General features: G+C 38.9%; 1 protein-coding gene across 1 annotated transcript in view; it reads left to right on the plus strand.

Moving 5' to 3' along the window:
- Positions 1-21,220, plus strand: part of MFHAS1 (multifunctional ROCO family signaling regulator 1) — a 728,976-nt gene that overhangs the window by 540,202 nt on the left and 167,554 nt on the right. The window contains exon 2 of the mRNA XM_044060938.1: positions 19,273-19,526. Coding sequence (XP_043916873.1) covers positions 19,273-19,400 — 128 coding nt within the window. The 3' untranslated portion in view covers positions 19,401-19,526. The remainder of the gene's footprint in view (positions 1-19,272; positions 19,527-21,220) is intronic.

Below are 21,220 nucleotides of genomic sequence, written 5' to 3' on the forward strand. Positions count from 1 at the left end.
GCTTTGGGAGTGTCACTGTTCTGACTACCAACCTGATTAGGTTTTAGATATTTTGGGCATGGATAGCCTATGTTTGTTAACCAAAATACAATTATTCATTGTGAACCCATTGAAAATATTCTTTGGCTGTATAACAGTTTATCGAACATGGATTCTGATGATTAGTTTTACAGTTTCATAAGAATCCTGTATTAATTGTTATGTTTCTCACACATTGAGTTTCAGAGCTGACCTGTTTCCACTGCTGCTGTAGTACTTAATTACATTGCATCTGCTAGTTTTACAGGACCGGAGTATCTAGATTGTATGGTTTACCCTGCACTTGAACTCTAGTAAAACCAGCATTTTTACATTAAGAGGGTTTTCTGACTGCACTTTTGTGGCAGAAGTGTGCTGTAGCAAACCTTTTTATGTTGGGGGCCGCTGACTGAAAGCTTATTGTGTGTTTTCCTGATTGGTGTGTAGGCCTTGCTGTTGTGAAACTTGTTTTTTCTGATTCTGTATACGCTTGCACTATGCTGCTGTTTGTGCAGAGGCTGTTAGCAGTGCCCTGTATAGACTCAAATATCAAGTTAAAATTTTCCTTAGAATAACTGTCTCTTCAACACTCCCCCAGTCCCCCTGCTGCTGCTGTAGCATCTAAGTTGGGCACTGAACAGCATCACCTTGTTGGATAGCTGCAGTTTACACCGAGTTTAGCACCCATTCTTCGTCCATGTGCTATCATCCCAGTCCAGTTAAATCTCCTTACTCTTCTCCCTGGCTAAACCCATATTAAAATACCAGAAACCATGGGTAGGCACTTTCCTGCTACCTATGTGGCCAGCCTGGTGGACATGGGCATCCTGAGGCGATGTAGCATTTGTCTCATGTATACTGACAACCACTTAATCCTGAAACAAACAGTATGTGAGAAATGGAGTTACACTATGAACATGAAACACAATTCTTGCATGCTGACAAATCAGATGACAAACAGGTTGCAGCACAAGCACATCATTTCCTGCAGTAAATAAAGTCTTGATACACAAACCCACATATGCAGAGATACTCACAAGTAACTTACCAAAACCTCAGAGGCCTCCCATACTCTGCCCTCAGAAACCACACGCAAACAAAACAAGTTAACACCAACCACTGTGTATACAAATACACATCATAGTGTCTCCACAATCATGCAACTAAGGTAAAACACCACACATTCAAACATCTTTGTCATCATGAGACACATGGATGCCCCCCTCACCAGGCTGGATAAAGGGATAGTTAGTCAGTTGCTTTTTAGCGGCCAGGATTTGTCATATCACACTTGTAGTCAGGTCACTCAACCACAAGCACCAGTATGACTCAGCCATAGTCCATGTGGATGTGAATGACCTGAGACATAACTCCCTGGACTATATGAAGAGAGACATGATGGCCTCCCTGAATACCTGTCACAGGCGGGTATGAATGTCACATTGAGCAGCCTTTTACGCTCACTAATAATGATACCACAATACAAACAGAAAATGACTGACTTCGGTAATTGTTCATTTACTGGTGTCATTCCAAGGGGATCTAGTATTTGTCAACCTGGGACAACATGATCGTTGCACAATACTGCTGTGCCAGCGATGGTCTGCAGCTGTTGCCACTAGGCTTTTGAATACTGGCTAAGGCATTAGCCACCTCTATTGTGCCTTTTTTAGGCAGTGCCAAACCAACAGACCTACCAGCATAACAACCAAGTTGAAGGTATTACTGCTCAGTGCTAGGAACTTTAATAAGACACTGCACTCCCTGGAAGCTCTCCTCACCCTGGAGAATGCTGACATCTGTGCAGAGACATGACTCAAGGCTGCAGAAAGTACCACAACGGTGCAAGGCTACAAAGCCTATTACACATTCAGACCACCCTCTGCAAAGGAACAAATGAAAGGAGGAGGTGTTTCCATTTATATAAAAACAGTCATACCTCTAGATTGGTCAAGCAAGATGACTTGCTTGTAGGCAAAATCCTCCACCATAGCATCTCTAGCTACAAATCCCCACCATGAAACATGAAAACCACTCTGCATACCTGACGTTACTCAAATCACTTACTGTTCTTCCCAACACACTACTAATGGATGATTTTAACTACCCCTCCATAAACTGGGAAACATGTATGACCACTAATATGTAAGCTTAGAGATTCCTGGACTTTGTCAGTGCAAATGCTCTGGAACAGCTGGTCTACACTCCCACTACATGCTCAAATATCCTTGACTTAGTGCTGACAAACATGTAGGATCATTGCACTCCCCCAACGTAATGTCCACATTGATAAAATCAGATCATAAATCGGTCTCCTTTAAAATAACTGTAATGATACAAACCTTATCAAATCATAAAACCCTAAAGAATTATTTCAGGGCAAATTACCTACTGTTAAGTGATAGCATAGGTCATTTTAAAGCGCATCCTATCCCTGATAACATGAAGATCTATGCAGAAATATACACGAATGCCATGTATAACCACTTAACTGTATAGAAACAGCAGTACCAGACCAAACTAAGCCCAAGTCTAGAAAAACAAATAAGCCACCCTAGTGGACCCCTGGTATAAATAGACTATACTACAGAAAGAAGAAATTCCTATCTAGAAGTAAGTGGGAGGGTGCAGAACAGAGAAAAAAATCCCTCAGTCTCAACTGGCGAATCAGGGAACTAGTCATTGCTGGACAGAAAGATATGTGTCCTAGAGATTGCCCTTCCTCTGGAAAAAACTTCCTATTCATGATACGCATAGCTCTTCCCTGACCATCTTCAAGCACAATCTGGACCAATGGATGGCAAATTGCAAATTCACTCCTTGGGTAGGATCCCTGTCCTTTATGGACAGAGACAGTCTGTAAAAACTGTCAAAACCCTGATTGCTGACTCTTGTTATTTTTCTCCTATGGATAGAAAATTGGGAAAAATCTGGGTAAAACTGGCTAGGCTTGTAAGGGCTCTTGAGCCGTTAGCTTAGTAATCTCCTATGAGCCTATGAACCTATGATTTACAGACAGGGAATTTGTTATGGCTAATCCACCAAACCAGAATTCATATGAAATCCACAAAAATAAATTAGACTTTTGCTTTCATTTGTAGAAATAGCGTCACAGACACACACACACACACACACACACACACACACACACACACACACACACACACACACACACACACACACACACACACACACACACACACACACCTGCCATATAACAAAAACTCCAGGACTGTTGCTAATCAAGAGAAAAGTACAAATTCCTGTACACTTCTGAGTAGACCTGGTGAATAGGGACGTGGGAACATTTGTAGACAGTGACCTAGCCTTTGTCCACTGTATGTCTACTGTTTTAAGGAAATCATTCTGTATTGTGCAACTCATTAACAAGGGTATGGCAGCCACGTCCACAGATGTCATTATCCCTCTGTACTCAGCCCTCATTAGACCAGTCATAGAGTACAGTGCTCCCTTTGGTGTGTATCTTACCCGACATATGCAACAACTGGGTTCGAATGGAGAGATGATTGGGGTCCGAATGGAGAGATGATAAAATCAGCAAAAGGAGAGAAATATTGCTGGAACTGAATTCATCATGTCGTGGTGGGTACCTTCACGAGGTAGACCCTGTTTTTCACAAAATCTCATCAAGACAACGCTGATATATAGACTGTATTTTATATAGCACATATCATGGACAGAAGTAGGTTAAAAATAAAGCCATCTAGGTACACAAGTCCCAGGATAAAAAAGTGCCCAGTCCTGGTACGCACACTGGTGCCAGGACTGGAAAAAATTACAGTGCAGAATCCTCAAGACATGGAAATATTCCTACAATGGGGCTAGGCCAGGCCCAGATGGAGGATGCCCCCCTCCCCCATTGTAGAAGGAAGCAGCTGTCCACAAAAATCACCAGAAAAGAGCCATACAGATGATAGAGTGGACTATTGAGGATAAGAAAGAAATTATGCATTGTTACTATTATCCAAGAAGCCCAGAATTTCCAAACAAAAGATATACAAAAAGATTGAGAGAAATTAGAGGAAAAAAATATTTCCACAAGAAAAACTGTCAGAAGCTTCAAATTAAAATTTGTGTTCGTTAATACAACAGATCCATGAAAAATACTATATAGACCAAGAAACCTTCTGCTGTTTGGAAAAGGAAGCAACTAAGGAAGTGTGAAAATTTAAAGAACAAAATTTAGAGATATTTAAAGGGTATAAAAAAGAAATACGGACATAGGAAAGAGAGAGATCTGATATGGTGTAATATTTATGCAAAGGTGAAAACCAAATTAATCAACACAAAAAAGGCAGCCCCAAAGATATTCAAAGGGAAATACGGGCAAAGACATCCAGGTATGGAAAATTTCACAATAAAAAAATAAGATCACAAAGAGGGAATGTAGAACAGATTAGTCAAGTCAAAGTTAAAAAAAAAAATAGAAGCTGAAATTATGGAATATCTGCGAAATGAAGGATTCGGTGTAGAAAGTCTAACACAGGTTGTATCACAGCACGATGGAACAACTAGGCTCCAAAGTAAGGAGAAAACAAGAGGAGCAGGGGACATCTGAAGAAGAAATACAGACATGGGAAAGAAAAAGAGATTTAATATGTTGTAATATTTATGCAAAGGAGAAAGCAAAACTAATTAATGCAAAAAGAGCAGCACCAAAGATATTTGAAGAGAAATTCAGGCTAAGGCATCCAGATTACAAAAAATAAGAAAACAAAGAGGAAAAGTAGAAAAGAGGATTAGTAATGGAGAATTTAAAGAAATAATGGATTACCCGCAAAGTGAAGGATTTAAGTGTTGAAAATTTAACTCCGATAACAACACAACAGGATAGGGCAATGGACACACAAATTAAGGAGAAACCAGTGGAGCAGAAAGCATCTGATCAGTTGACATATGAAAATACTTTGGAGCCTCCCATAGGAAATCAGTACAAACATTTAGTTGGAGCTGTACAGCAGGGGAAAGAACAGGAAACTGTGGCAACTCTGACACAGTCAATGTCGTGGAGTGATAGGCCAGTGAGTTCCCATATGAAAGAGCAATGGATGACACAGGGTAAAACTGAAGAGAACGTGGCACAGGAAGATGCTCTGGAACTTTCTATAGAATGCCCACAGGAAATGGAGAACAAAGAATATGCCCTCAGTTTAAAAGAAAATGATCTGAGAGAAGAGTTGCTTGATCTAATAGAAATGGATAGACATATTAAAATCAATGAAAGAAATAGACTGCAGAAAGTCAATAAAACCCCAAAAGTTAGAAGTTTAATGAAACAAATGAACACAGTAATTAGGACTGTCCATAGAGATTCATGCAATATAATGGATGTAAATAGGATACATTACTGTGCAGCCAAATTAATAACAGATGAAGTCCTACCACAAGAACACAGGGTAGTAAGGGAAAGGATGGGGAGAAACTGAATGCCATCATGGAAGTATCAAACAGAGAAAACTATGAAGCAATTAAGACAAGAAGTGTCACTGTTAGAAGAGTATAGAACAGGAAGCCGATCAACAGAAATACTCAGAAAGACAGACGTGATAAATTAGACATGATAAAAGCAATGTGCAGTATTACAACAGATCAGGATTTGTCGTGCACTATCACAAATAATAAACTAAAAGTATCAGCACAGGCAGAAAAACTTAGAAGATACGTAGATAAATATAAAGGAAACGTACAAAATAAGGAATCTATTGAGGGCACAAAAAAGTTTTATAGAGAATTGGGAAACAAGGTAAAAGGAATTTAAAGACCACCAAAGAAAAAAGAAATAGATACATTTTGGAGAAATATCTGTGAAGATCCTGTGGAGCGTGACAAAGATGCTAAATTGATAGAAGAAGTGAAAGAAAGAATAAGAAGATCAAATATACTGGATATGAAATGGGATGAAGTAATGGCCAGAGAAATTGAAACAACGTTAAGAAAAGCCTCTAACTGGAAAACCCCAGGCCCAGATGCAGTACCTAACTTCCCTGCTTAGTCTAACAGAAGCGTATAGGTGTCAAGCGGGAATGGAAATCAAGCCAGAAGTAGATAAAAATCAGGCAGCAAATGAATGTGCCAAAAAACAAAGTAACGAATATAAGGTGAAAGATCAGATGAGAAGACAAGAAATATTGAAAATACATAAATATAGTTACAAGTATAGAAAACTCCTGGAACAAGGTCATGTTGATCAGGATCGAAAGCAGGAATGGTTAAGGAGAAGCGAATTCAAACCAAAAGATGAAAAGTTAATATTGGCGGCCCAAGTTAGTGGACTACTTACATGTTAGTTTGCAAAGTCTATTGAACATGTGGGAGAAACAGACAAATGTAGGTTTTGTAAAATGGAACTGGAAACAGTTGCACACCTTCTTGTGGGTTGTGACATACTAAAGGCAGAAGGACTATATACTGAAAGGCATAATAATGTGGCAAGACTGCTGCACTGGGTATTGTGCAAATATTATAATACTGAAGTAGCTGAAAAACATTGGAAACATGAGCCACAAAGCATCATAGAAAATGATTGAAGTTTACATCGCATGGGATCGCCCATTACCAACAGTTCAAAAGATAGATGCTAGAAAACCGAATATAGTGGTCCTTGAAAAGAAGACAAAAGTAGCATTGATCATTGAAATTGCTACACCCAGTGACTACAGTGTCTTGCGTACAGAGAGAAACAAAATCATAAAATATCAGGATTTGCAGGCAGAAATGAGAGCAATGTAGAAGAAAGATATCCAGATGGTTCCAGTAGTAGTAGGAGCAACAGATTTTATAAAAAAGATTCTACAATCTTATTTAGCTATGTTACCAATACGTGTAATACCTTACGAATTGCAGGAGTCATTACTGGACACATTGCTGGTGCTGCGAAGAGCACTTTTGGCTAACATGAAAGACTGAAACAATACTAATTTCATGAACTTTAATCATACTTTGATTTAGGAATGGGGTCCATTCCCATCATGGTATTAAAAACCCAACAGACTTGGAGAAATTAAAACGGAGTACAGTGCTCCCTTTGGTGTGTATCTTACCAACCATATGCAACAACTGGAATGCCAACTCATTAACAAAGGTATGGGAACCACGTCCAGAGATGTCATTATCCCACTGTACTCTGTCCTCGTTAGACCAGTCATGGAGCACAGTTCTCCCTTTGGTGTGTATCTTACCCGACATGTGCAACAACTGGAATGCCCACAGGGGGTTTGACTGGTCTATGACTGGTCTACAAACTACTGAGAGATGATCTGTGCCTGGCTTATAAGGCATCACCAGATCCAGTACTGGGAGATTTGCTACACATCAAGTCTAACATTATTAGAAACAGCCAATCTAAGGACATAAACAGAACATGTTGGAGGGACAGATGTGTCTCATAAAAAGTCCCTGCTTTGGAACAGGCTTCCCACCCATGTGAAGTAGAGGTCATCCCCCACCCTTTTCAAATGTAGCCTGGACCAGTGGATGGGTAATAAAAAGTTTACCCCTGGAGTTACACCTATCCCCCAATGTTCATAGGCAGTTTGTAAATGCTAAACACAACTACATGCCTCAGTGTAATTTATCCTGCCATGTATGTATGGGAAAACGTGGCTAGGCTTAAAAAGGCCATTTGGGGGTCCTTAGATATATAGGTGATTACTAGGCTATATGGAGTGAAAAGTTAATGTTTCAGGTTGTAGATGAACAGAAAGGAGGTTGGGGGGTGTCCTATCTCCAGAATGCATATTTGGTGCATTGCTTCTCTTTTTCAGTACAGAGTCCATTACCTTTAAGCTAATTTCTTTCTCACTATATCATACAGGATCAAAAGTAAACTTGGCCTCCTTTACTTAGTACACAGAGCTTGACATTAGTGTTAGGTGACTGGAGCGGGGTCATTCTGAGAAGGAAATATGTCAAGTGGTTGTTTTACAAAACTGGATTTGAGTTCTTCTATAGTGCGTGACTTCAAGCAAGTCACAGAGCCAGAGCAAAGCTCGCAAGTCACTGCTAAAAAAAGCAGGCAGTGTTTGTGAATATTACATCCTTTGTTTAAATAAACTAATTAACTTAGTGAAAAATAAAGTAAACTAAATTCAGTATAGTTAGAAGTGAGGTAAATGAACTTCTGTGCTGTGAAATGCAGGATTATGCCTGTGGGAGAGAACCTATGGAAAGGCTTTTACTGGGGCCTGTTACTTGCTTATTTCAAAGAGTGAAAAGGATGTAATGCTGCTAATAACAGGCAGTGCTATTTTGGTCAGTACAGGAAGGAAATAAGCAAAGGCTGAAAGACTTTGTACAGCGGAATGCAGCTGGGAAGAAGTTGGTAACAGATAATCCAGATATGCTGTGCATGTCACGCTAGATTTGGTACTGTCCAGCTGTGATACAATCCAGGATGTGGGACCAAATCTTGTGGCTGTGTGAGAATAAAGCACTATGACTTGGTGTAATTGGGGGGGGGGGGTTATAAAGAGGAGCCCTCTTTAATTACCTCACTACTTGTCAATCCAATGTTGTCCCTCCTAAACTAAGTACCTACCACCCCATCTATTTCTCAGTCTTGAGGAAGACTTTGTTTAGAATATCAACATGGTGCCATACCGTTTCATATTGCTTCCTCACTTTCATCAGTAATGGAATATCAATTCAGCCTTTCTGACACACCAGTATCTGTATGAAAAGCCTCAGTAAAGCCTGCACCATTTGGTTCTCTGGCAGTGTACATGAATGAGTATAGCATGATTTATTGCAGTGGACATTGTTTTCATTGTGGGTGTGTGTCTATAATTTTGTCTTAAAGTGAGCTCATTGACTGGCTGTGTCACATAGTAGTTCCCAGTATTGCAAATCATGTGACAGTGAAGTTCCTGAGTGATGAATGAGATTATTCTAGCTCTGCCTAAACTGAGGGCTTTCTCTGTATTTGTGTGTGCATTTGTTGTATTTATCTTGTTTTATTGATGGCATATGTGTATTATTTTACATGTGAAATGTATTAATATTTATATATGCTGTTAAAGTATATTGTATGATGTCAGTTTTCATCTATGTATATATAGTTTCTGTTCTTCTATTTGTGGAGCTTTTCTCTGTGGGCCTTCTCTGAAAATGGGTCAAATTATCCAGTTGGACTTTTCTAGTAAACTAATATCAAAGTACCTTGACTGTGGTCATTCTTGGGAATTTTGTGTTTTGAGCTGTTGTTCAGTGACTAGTATGATTTTTAATTGTGCATGTTCAGAAATGTAGCCAGGCATACGACAGGTACACCACAGTGTACAGTTTTTAATCATCATTTATTTCTGATTTGAATACTGACTTGTGTTAACCTTAAATGTGAGAGAAATATTTTTCACTGGAGAAATAAAACAACTTTTTTGCCTTCTTGTCCAGTTTAAAATTATGTTCTCACATTTTAGCAGCTTGATCGTAGTTCTGACTGCCACAAATTCAGTACTTTAATTAAGATGCATTGAAGCTGGAATGGGGTCTGGGTTCCCTGTGACACTGAAATGAAATACATAGGTAACTGTAGAACGAAAAAGTAGTGATTTGCCATACCTATTCTTTCAGCTAAGAAAGCATTTGTTCTGAAGTAGAAAACAATCGGCGCTCCCATTACTCTTAACATCTTGCTTAAGGAGCATTGCCCATTAATGTCTTTTTGGATTCCTTATCTAGCAGTTAGTACACAGGATTATGACTGTACGTTGTTAGAGAGCTGCTTCGTATAACCTAAGGTTTGGTTCCTGCAGCTTTCATTTGCCTGCTGTATGACTGACAACAAATCACATAACCAGATAGTGGTCTGGAGAAGATGGGAAATTAGGCTAAGCTTGTCAGTTGGTTTCCTGGGCTGCATGGCTAGTGACTACCCATGAAGCCGTCAACTAGACTTTCCTACCTTCTGTAAATGAGAGCAAGATTCATTTTGGTGCTCTACAAGGAGCAGGCCTGAAAGTGCTGTTACTAAAACCTATTCAAGAAAGACCAGTATTTGGACTTAGAGTTATCAGCTGGGACTTTGTCTCAGAAGAGTTGCAGGAAAATGGGCATGACCGTGTAGAAGGATGATTGGTGTACATCACTGCTGTCATCAAAGTAGATGATATGTAAAACAAACATGAAAATCCAAAAGGTGAGGAAAAGCTTTGTGGCTGTCAGATGAGTCTGTATCATAAGGGACAGTGTGCAAGATTTAGGAAATATAAGGAAATATAGAAAGAGGAGGGGGAAACAGTGCCGGTTAAAGCTGACTGAAACAAGAAGAGCAGTTAATGGTAAAGCTGAGACTTCAACTTAGGAAAACAAGTTTAGTCAATAAAGGAGATGAAACCTTTCGTAGACACAATACAACAAAGAAAAACATAGTGATAGTAAAAGTAAAACAAAATGACTAGCATATTGGCAGAAAACAGTGATGAGGAAGCGGGCCTGCTAAATGGGCATTTCTGCTCATCATTCATGAAAGAAGACAAGAAAGCCCTACGGTATTAAACTTGTGAGGTCTGGGGATTCACTCCAGTATTCTTTTAGAATTGAGAAAAAATGGTAACATATGAAGAGGACATGGTTCCTGAAGAAAGGAAAAGACAGATGTGATTCCTCTTCTCAAGTTGTTGTTGTTTGTCTTTTCGGCTTTTCCCGGTTAGGGGTCGCCAAAGCGGAACTCCGGTCCGCTAATGATTGACAGTAGATTTTTTTTATGGTGCCGAGTCGCCAGCCCGAAGCCCAACCTTCAACGAATGTAAGCCCATTCACACATGTCTTTCGGAGGCCACTCGACCGCGGGGAGGACAGACTCCACACAGAAGGCACTCCAGCCAAGAATCGAACAGAAGAAAATCAGATGATAGAAATTTCTGTTTGCCCTCAGTTGATGCACATGTGAGCAAGCCAATATATAGGGGAATCTCTGGGGTCTGTCCATCCTAGAATAATGGAGCATCTAAAAGATATAAGGAAAACTTCACCCTTTAACAGTGTTTCTGACTACCATTCACAGACTGGTAAAGCTATGAAGTTTGCATTCTTCTTTCATACCACTACAGGGGTGGAGGTGGGATTCCAACTGAAAATAAATGTATTTTATTTTGAAATTTAAAGTGATTTTCCGGTGAGGACAGCCACTAGCTACAGTGCTGTTGTTGCCCTCATCAAACGCAAATGGCTGCTTTTTTAACTTTTAAAACCAAGCAGCAGCTTTCAGGATTACCTTTGTAATTTTTAAAGACAATTTCCTGAACTTCATTACTGATTTGCCAACATGCCCCTGAATGGAATAGTATGCTGTTATGTAATGACATATTACGAAGGTCACACAGCCATTTTCTATTCAGTGTGTTATACAGGCTGCATGTCAGTTTAGAAGATAGGAACCACAGTAAGAACTTACAAGGGACATCCTGAAGCTGCCGCTTCAGTTTCAAAAATTAAAAATAAAGACAGCAGTCCATTTTTCATGAAGCCAAGCAACCATCCCGTGTGAGCGCTAGCTGTCCTAAATATTAAAGCTTCCTTTTAATATTCTTAAACCTATGTGGATGCATAACAACTTTGCTGGAAGTAGAGACGATATGGGGTAAGTAGATAAAATTGCAAGTAATGAGATGACCTACATGTTACTGAGTGCATGTGCTTCTTCATAAACTTTTAATTGGTAAATATGAACCAACTATTCAGTTACTGCATTGTTGTAGAAAGAGCAGTTGAATTTATTTTTTCTGACTTTGACGTCAGCAAGACGTATTTCAGAACTGCAGGCTTTGCGTGACAAACCCATGACTGTTCCCACATAATGTGTAACTGCTTTGAAGAACAAGTAATCTCTTCAGTTAGTGTTCGAGTTTACTGTGAACCCTGTCAGGTGTCAGCTTTGGTTTCCTTACTAGCAATAAGGACAAACTGACTGTGCTTTGGTTGTACACAAGCCTTTCAGATTTTGACATACATAAAATTGTAGTTTATAACCACAGATGTATAACCAATTCCAAAAACGACTCAGCCAGTAGATCCAAAAACAAAAAAATGTATTGTAGTAATAGCTTTTCAGCACAAACTTGACTTCTGTAGCGCCTCGGCAAATGCCTTTAACAGAGTACAACCATACCAATTTTCAACTTCATTTATATATTAAAACAAAGTCAATAAAACAATTAGCTCCTCATTCCAAAAGCCATTTCCAATTAAGCTCACTATTCAATCCATTAGGGTGCAAGGTGTTCAATTTTAAAATAAAAAGTGCTTCTTTACATTGTAATTTACTTTTTAAACACATGCCCCTTTCACAGTACACTTTTTCCAAAATAGTACCCTCTAATTTGCTCCCGTCACTGTTATGTTACATTTTAAAATGTAATCCTAATGGGCTTTCCACCTTCTCATTTCTAATATTTCTTAAATGTTCTAAAAATCTAACACGAAAACTCTGTTTAGATTCCCCTTTATAAAATAAATTACATTCATATTTAAGTACATAAATAATTCCTTCTGTCAAAAAAAAATTGTAGTTTGTTTGATATGAAAAGAGGTATCCAAGAAGTTGGAATAACTTTGTTTTCTTTAAACGAAGTGTAGAAGGGATTACAGTTATAAAGTAGCATTTGTCATCTTGGTTGGATAACTACAAGCAGATAGTACCGCAGTGCTGAGTAATTGCTCATCCAGCAAGGTTGTTTCTTGAAGGTTGCTTCCTCTGTTGTAACAGCTTAGTGTAAAGTTTCCAGTTCTTGAGAATGCTGCAGCTTTGATAACACAGATCTGCAGATCACAGACTCCTACCATTGCAGTGTACCACTTACTGTTGGCCCAGCCAGGACTGTCATCATGCAAGGTGAAATATCTTCACGTGTAGGACATGCTGCAAGAGAAAGTCTCGAAAGAAATAACTGCAGCACACAGGACAACATAGCACTCTGGCAGTAGTATTGTGATTGTGATGTTCCAGCACTTGTACATCGATTCTTCTTTCTTATGATAGCTGGTCTGATCACTGACAGGAATACAATAAGGCACGTGTTCCTTCTCACTTCACACGCTTCACTACAGCTGCCACCTCGTAAATGACGGAGTGGTAAACCAAAAAATCAGTTCAATGTACCCAGCTGATCTCCGTTTACAAGACAGAGTAACAGGGCATGGATTGGTGAGAAGTGAGTGAGTGAGAATTCGTGTTAATGACAACATGATATCTTACTTCTGAGTTCCAAAGTTCGTTCCTTTTTACGATGGCATAGAGGGTAACAACTTTGCTACTACAGTTGCAAAATTATTACTCTGCTGTGGTGCTGAACAACCGAAGACCTGTTTCTGTCAAGAACAGTTTCATACTGCTTATAAAAAAAAAGAGATAGCTTAAAACCTGGTTATCTTGTTTCTTGTACAACAGTGCCAAGGTTACCTGGCAGCGGCCATTAAAGGTTTTGGCATCTGTGCCTGCCATTGAAGAAACAGTTTACACCTTGCCTTGAGATTTAAGCTTCGTTACTGACAGATTTGTAAATCCTTTTTTCTAACTGTGTAATTTAAAGGCTGTGAAGTCTCTCTCTTATAAAACATTATTCTCTGTCGCCATTACTTCTGTTTGACGATCTCTGTGCTGCAGACCTGACTTATCATGTGTCCATTAGTTGTATTCCAAGTTTTCTCCTGAAACAGGTATCACAGCTAACTTTGAACAAGGCGCAGAATTCAAAGAGGGGGGTATAGAAGGCCTTCATACTTTTGTCCTCGCAGAAAATTGCACCTCTGCAACAGAGCCTGCCCTCTACATTCCCCAGGTCTACTTTAAACAAATTAGTAAACACCAGATACACCTACCATCCTTCCACAGTTTGATTCACATACAATCACAAATTTAGTGTTTTTGTTCAACAGTGAATGAAAGAATTTCTTCAGATTTTAAAATCCCATTACCCAGCATACTATGTGTATTAATAATCAAGTCAGCCAAGCAGCAGTGAATCAGTGCATAATTTTTATAATAGTTACTTTTCAGAATACCCCGTAGTGAAACAAAATTAAAGGGCGGCGCAGTGGTGCAGCGGTTAACATTGTCACCTCACAGCAAGAGGTTCTCTGGTTCGATTCTCGGCTGGGGTGCCTTCTGTGTGGAGTTTGCATGTTCTCCCTGTGTTCGTGTGGGTTTCCTCCGGGTACTCCGGTTTCCTCCCACATTCCAAAGACATGCATCTGGAGCATTTCTCCCTGGGCCTCCGCTAAAAATATGTTCTGTGGAACCTAGTCGGACTTTCCTGGTCAACAAATGTGAAATAAAAATAAATAAATAAATAAATAAATAAAAAGTTAAATACATTGTGCCAGTTCTTGGACAACTGAAATTATACTGTCTTCCTGGATCAGATGACACCCATCCCCTGGTCTATCTACTACTTCAGAGTATATAACAACACCTCTTCAACACATATATCGTACAGTCTTTTATCACTCTAGTTGTGTGGAAGCATGCTGTACTAAACCCTATACTAAAACAACCCAGCCCCATTAAACTGTCTCATTACTGACCAGTCTCTATCCTGATGACCTTTGCTAAAATGCTTGAGAAAATCATACCCACCCAGATTACACAATAGATAACTAACTATAACCTTTAGTCCAACAAACAACATGGATTTTGGGTTGAACCGAGCACGTTAAGCCTGTGGACTCTAGCAGAGATCGTGCTAGGAAGGAAAAAAGGGTGACTTACAGGTACCATCTTCACTGACTTCAGTAAAACATTTGATCTATTAGATCACAGATTAATCTTAGACCACCTTCATGATGTAGGAATTCGCACTCATTCCCTGACTTAGTTCCAAAGTTATCCATCAAACCGTCACTTCTTTATTGTTTCATCTCTTTCTCTCTCTCTCTCTCTCTCTGCTATAGCCAGCCTAAAGCAAGGTGTTAAAGGTCTGTACTTAACCCACCCTTTTTCCTCAATTTAAATCAGCAAATTGCCTCTGGTTGTCCCACAACTTTTTATCTTACTCTGTGCTGATGATTTTGTGTTATTCTGTTCAAATAAATCCCTCACAGTACTGCAAAACATCTACAGTCTGACTTCCTTTCTCTGATTGATTGGATCAATAGCAACAACTAATATTCAGTTCATCCAAATCAAACAAGCTTTTCTGCACCAAGCAAAAATTGGCCATCACCTCCACTACACTACAAGTCACCAACCACATTAATGCCACTGTTCAGATCACTTAACTCATATTTAAATATCTAGGACTCTAGCTGCGACAATCACTCAGCTTCTCCATTTGATTATGTGATGCTAGGAAAAAATGAATCAACTTTTCTTCTGGGCCAACAAAATCTCCACTTTTTTCGAAGCTTCCACAGTAGCAGTAGCAATAGGAAAAAGCATTTTACTCTCTCAACTGGAATACAACCATTCTGTAATAGCTTATATGTCAAAACAAAATCATGTATGTATTCACACACTTGCTAACAAAAATCTGTAGATTTCTCTTAGTCTCACCAAAATGAGAATACAATTGTAAAGCAATACAGAAAGCAAAATGGTACCAACTCAAATAAAGAGCCCACCTCCTGGTCAGTTTACAACTTTTCAAGCCAGTGCAAAACCAAACTGTCTCTCTACTAGCAGTGAAGCTAATGATACATTCCTTATCCTACAATATAAACTATTCATAAACCACATTTCAGCCCCCTCAAACTAAACCACAGTGTATATAGATCATCACTTGTCTGTAGTATGTCTAAGCTTTAGGAATCTATACTTACCCATTTCAAAAATCCATCTTTATACCCCATGTTCTGACCACAATTGGAAATGCACCTCTAGAAAAGGCCAAATACCTGTATCATGTCTCAAACCATGTAACGTACTTACACCATAATCTGTCACCTGCCTGTATCCATCCCGTAGCTCCCTCTACAACTATCCACTGTATCACATTTTCTCTTAACAACCATTTGTAGTTATTTATATAACTGTATCTTAGCAACTGTTTTGAATACATGCACATCACATCAATCTCTTTGACATACTCTTGATAACTGTACATGTATGCTGAAACACAATGACTATATTTAATTTAGTTGCATGTGTGTGTGTGTGTATATATATATATATATATATATATATATATATATATATATATATATATGTGTGTGTGTGTGTCTATGTATGTATGTAATACATGTGATGAAGATGTAATTAGAAGACAAGATTTTTAACAAATGAGGATGGATTATAAACAGAGAAACTATGGGGAAGAAATAATTACTCTGTCAGTTGATCAATTTTTCAGAAACTCGAAATTCATTTCAGCGAGAAGATTTGGCTGAAGTTCTGAAAATTCAGACATTATAAAAGCAAAACAAAACAAAAATCTTTGTTTATGGTTTTTCAGGGGCAAGCCTCCTTACATCCCCATGTGGGGGACTGCATCCCCTACATCCCCTGCTAATTATATATACCAACTCCAGGATCACATTATATTGAGGAGAACGGTAAATTTCCCAATCCTCACTGTAACGTGATCTCCATTCAAAAGCTTCAGGTTTTCAGAAATTCGGTCATGTCATTGCGATGATATGAATTTCGAGTTTCTGAAAAGTCAATCAACTGATAGGCCCTTTTGGCCTTTTCTCTATTCCAGCCACTCAGGGAGGTTTAAATCTTAGTGTTTAGGATACTTGTGACATTTACCTTCTGCATAAGATCTCCAAAGTGAGAGGCTGGGCGCTTAGCCCCATCATATCAGTTGATCTTTCAGGAGACCTTCTACAGGATACTAACTGTAACCCCCTGTTGTCCACCCCGTATCGTCATGTCCTTTTCATTCAGGTTATGCTGATGAACTTTCTTGGAGGACAAATATAGAATTTTATGTTCTTGTGTTTTACTGTCTCTTTTATGCAGTGCTGGATCGGAGCATAGGAACCATGCTTAATCACGGCATGGGTTGTATTTGATTAGTGCGCAAGAGTTGTGCCATTCAGTATATGGAGTCAAATCTGGTGCCCAGGGACTGTCTTAGTCGTGTATGTGTGATCACAGTATTCGCAGGTCAGAAGTGCTTATGCCACTGAGAGTGAGAGGTGAAAAGAGTACAAAAACGTTTTGAGCTGGAAATATCAGAAAAGGAAATCTACAAAGTTACCTAGCAGAAGGGCTGCTTGCATATCTAGTCTGTGAGTGTTTAACATATGCTGTAATATCCATTATAGTTAAGATACGTTTACGCTGCTTAGTGTTGCAGTTTTTGAAATGCTCACTTTCTATTTATTTCAAAGATTCTTTGATAAAAAGTTTTGGTATGTGCACTGCCTAATGTAATTTACTACAAATGACAGGAGTTCTTGATGTATGCACTACCTAGTTTATGTAGTTTGCCACCATTGATTGGGTATGGCCAGACAAAAATTGTGAGAAGGGAGCTTTCTGTATTCATTTGTATTTATTTCTTAGTTTGTTTGTATGTATTGACAGGTGTAGATTACTGATTCTACTGGAACATTTTTACTGTCAGCCTAGGAATATATGAAATTTCCTGATGGATCTAAGTAACACACAGCAAATCTAGTATAATGTAATTATTGTCAGACAGCTCATATATATTAAATAATTACAGTTAAGCTGCATGTATGATTAAAATGTACCGCTTGCTGTGGCCCCCCATGTGGGACTGTTGAAGGGATAAGCTGGGTTTAGAACCAGGCTTGTTCTTTGCTAGGTACATAGATGTGATGCTGTGTTGCCAGAGAGGTTTGCATCACCACCACTGTAACATATTCTTGAAGTCAGACTTACAGACCTTGTGATATGTACTGTGGTCGAGACTGTGGAGGTTCTTTTAAGACATAATGCCCATCATTCCAGTCCTGTATAGCACCCTGTCATGTTATGCTGATGATGTCAGTTGTTTGACATGCATGGATACTTCACCTTATCCATGCCAACAGTGTAATAATGCATGTTGTGAGCCTTTAGTGAATGTAATCGCACAGTACAGGGTGAGGAATTAACAACCCAATTCAAGGATTGAGTATGTGATACACTCTTAGGTAACAAGATGCTGTGAGCACAGTTCACAGCTGGTCATGGTGACTCAATGCTATGCGTGTTTGTTTATTTTTAGTTTACTTTGAGAATGAGGTAATCCTACGACCCTTTTTAAGTAACATTGCAGGTCCAGGGGCAAAGACATATACATTCTCAACTTGTCAATCAATGCCATGAACAGTTTTCACACAATGACTAAATATCACATTAAATAAATATTGATGTAACATTTGCAAATTCCAACATGCTGCTACAGTATAGTTGATGTAGGTAATGCCAAAAATCTATATTTACAACAAGAGGAGAAAACAAAGTATAAATGTATTAAAAAATGGATACTGTTGATAAAGAACATGGTGGACTTAGTACGTACATATTTGTAACATAAAAATGTGTTGTCAGAAGAGGGCTTGCCACATTCTTATACATGTTAAAACCGGCACATCCGGATATTCTTGCAGACCAGTTTAAAATGTCATAATCATTGCTGATGTCAGTCTTTCAGTTTTTCCTTTGGGAGCTGGAAGCAGCTTTTCGGAACAGTCCACAGGGTTAACACCTCAACATGCAGCTATGCTAGTCTGTAACAGTGCAAGTCGAGGTGAGAGAACAGAGTGGGAGAATGATGTCCAGTAATGGGCACTGCTGATCAATCACTCTGTTCTTTGAACCTGCACATTTACATAGAGCAGCCTGTGTCTGCTTTAATGGGAAAAGAAGTGTGGGTCAGAAAGTGACATATGTCCTTCTGACTCTACAGGACAGTATTGAAAATGGGTGTGTCTTCTGAGGAAAATGTCAGCTTACTGTGACAAGATAATGCTGAAAAAAGCTTTGTCATCTGACAGGCAAATCTGTTAGACAAATTTGTATCATTACTTGTAGCTAACCCTTCTACCAGCTAGCAACCAGCATGAGAGTTCAGAAAATCATCTCACAATGTTAGTTACATTTATGTTCCTGCTCCGCCCCTACTCCATTAAAAAAAGACAACTTGTAAATGATAAAATAAAGCACGGCATGTGTGATATTTTTCAGTGTCTTTGAATGTGACTGTTTACATTAAGTTGGTTAATAGTAATTTAATTTTGAATGCAGTTCCTTTTTGTACAGTGACAGCTTTATTTTCAGTTAATTCAGCTTAATCTGTTGCTACAATGATTTTGTTTTTGCATTTATTTCTTATCTTGCAGGTGAACTGCTGAGTCAGCAACGGCCAGAGGGAGTTACGGAGATAGTATGCCCAAAGAACAATGAGCGAGTGAATGTAGCCTTGGTGTATCCCCCCACCCCCACTGTGACCAGCCCTTGCTGTAAGTGAAATTCCAAGGAAGAAATGCCGACTCCATTCCAGGTCACACTGTTTCCTTTCCCTTGCTATGCAGTTTTGAAAATCAGCAGCCCTGCAATACAGCACAGGAAGTCAAAGCCAAGTTCCCAGACAGAGGTAAGTAATTTGATAAAGCCTTCACAGTGAAGTGTAGAAAACCTCTGCAGCAGCTTTGCATGAAAGGATTCTATTTATTGAAACTGAGCTGTAAGAACAGACTATTACAGTTGTATACATTCATTGATACTTGTAGAATGGCACTTGTCTAATTTCAGTACATTTCTTAGATTAGGACTCAAAAAGTCATTAGAGTCAGACCTATTTTTAGCTACGTTTTGGTCCCTTTCCCAGATTGCTAAATGTCTTCTGTACTCACCAGATATGTACAGTAGGGCAGGCAGTGTCACAGCTGTCAGGATATTCGCAGCTCAATTGTCCGAGGCAAGGAGCAAGTGGAATAAGGCTTGTCTTTAGGTACTGTAAAATGCTGCGACTGCCGTAAAGGAATTGCAGAATGTTTGGGTGGAGACAGACTAGGGAAGCCTTTACAGTCCATTTGCAAGTTTACAATAAAAGGTTCTTTCCTGCTATATTATATGCAGTCTTTAGTGGCTTTTTATCACCTTGTTGGCTGCTTTATGACAATGTGCATTTCAGGTCTTGTTGACAGTGATGCTAGTTTTAGCTGTAGTTTCTGACGGTGTGCAAAATATGACATTCCTTTAATATTATTGCTGTTCTGTTTTTTCCTTCTCTTGAGAATATACAGTTAACGTGTGTTCTTTTGTGAGTAATGGAAGATAAACCTACAAACCTTGATATAGTTCAGAGGACAGGAAGCCATTGAGTCACAAGTGTATTATTGGCGTTATGCAAAGTGAGTTACTTAGCAACCAGCAGTGCCCTCAGCCCCTCTGCATCGTTCAACATTTATTGTATTCTTCTAGCTGCTTCCCCCACCTCCACCCAATACATAATCCACCTGCTGTCCAGCATAAAGCATTACCACAGTTAAATTGATCTGCTGAGGTAGTAGTAGGACGCATCGTTTAGTATGAGCTGTCTGCTGTATAAGGAAACAGTTTCTTACACACTCAGTAAATTAGCTATTGAATGCACTCCTGCTTTCAGTCTGTTAAATTAATTGCTAATACCACTAACTTTTCTACCTGTTGTTCTTGTTTTCCAGTAATTTGTGTAAATGACAACTGTTATGAAGCTGCCTGGCATAATGCCACTGTAAATTAACACTATTCTGTGGCCTGGTTATGGATTTCTTTCTTTGTATTCTCAAATATACAGCTTTTCTTTGCTTACATATTTTAAGATTGGCAGACACAGATAATACCGCTCAACTGTCCAGATTTTTGCCTCATGTTTTTGGTCTCTTCTTCATAAAATCTGTGGTTTTCTGGATTTTTGGGGCAAATCAGTGAGGACTGAATTCACTAAACAATAACAGTCATTTGAGTTTCAGACTTTATATCCTTCAGAAAATGCATGGTAAGGCCTTTATTCTAACAACTTTCTAAGTTTATAAGAGCAATATTTTCAATTTGCCCTATTTTGGCTTTGTCCAGATTTTTTTCCTAAGAGGTTGAGAGGTATGAACAGAGTATATGTACTGATTAGTGGTATTTTACCGTGAATCACCCATGTAAGAAGGGTCACTAACATCACAAAGACAGCAAAGCAGCCAGTCATTAAGTAAATTAAGCAAGCACAATGGATACAGTAAAACAACATATAACAGATATAGGCAGAATGTACTTGCAGACTGTCTGTAGATAATTGTCTTTTATTGCAACGTG

The sequence above is a fragment of the Protopterus annectens genome, chromosome 2.part0, assembly GCF_019279795.1.
Source record: "Protopterus annectens isolate FY-2018-M chromosome 2.part0, PAN1.0, whole genome shotgun sequence".
Lineage (NCBI taxonomy): Eukaryota > Metazoa > Chordata > Ceratodontiformes > Protopteridae > Protopterus > Protopterus annectens.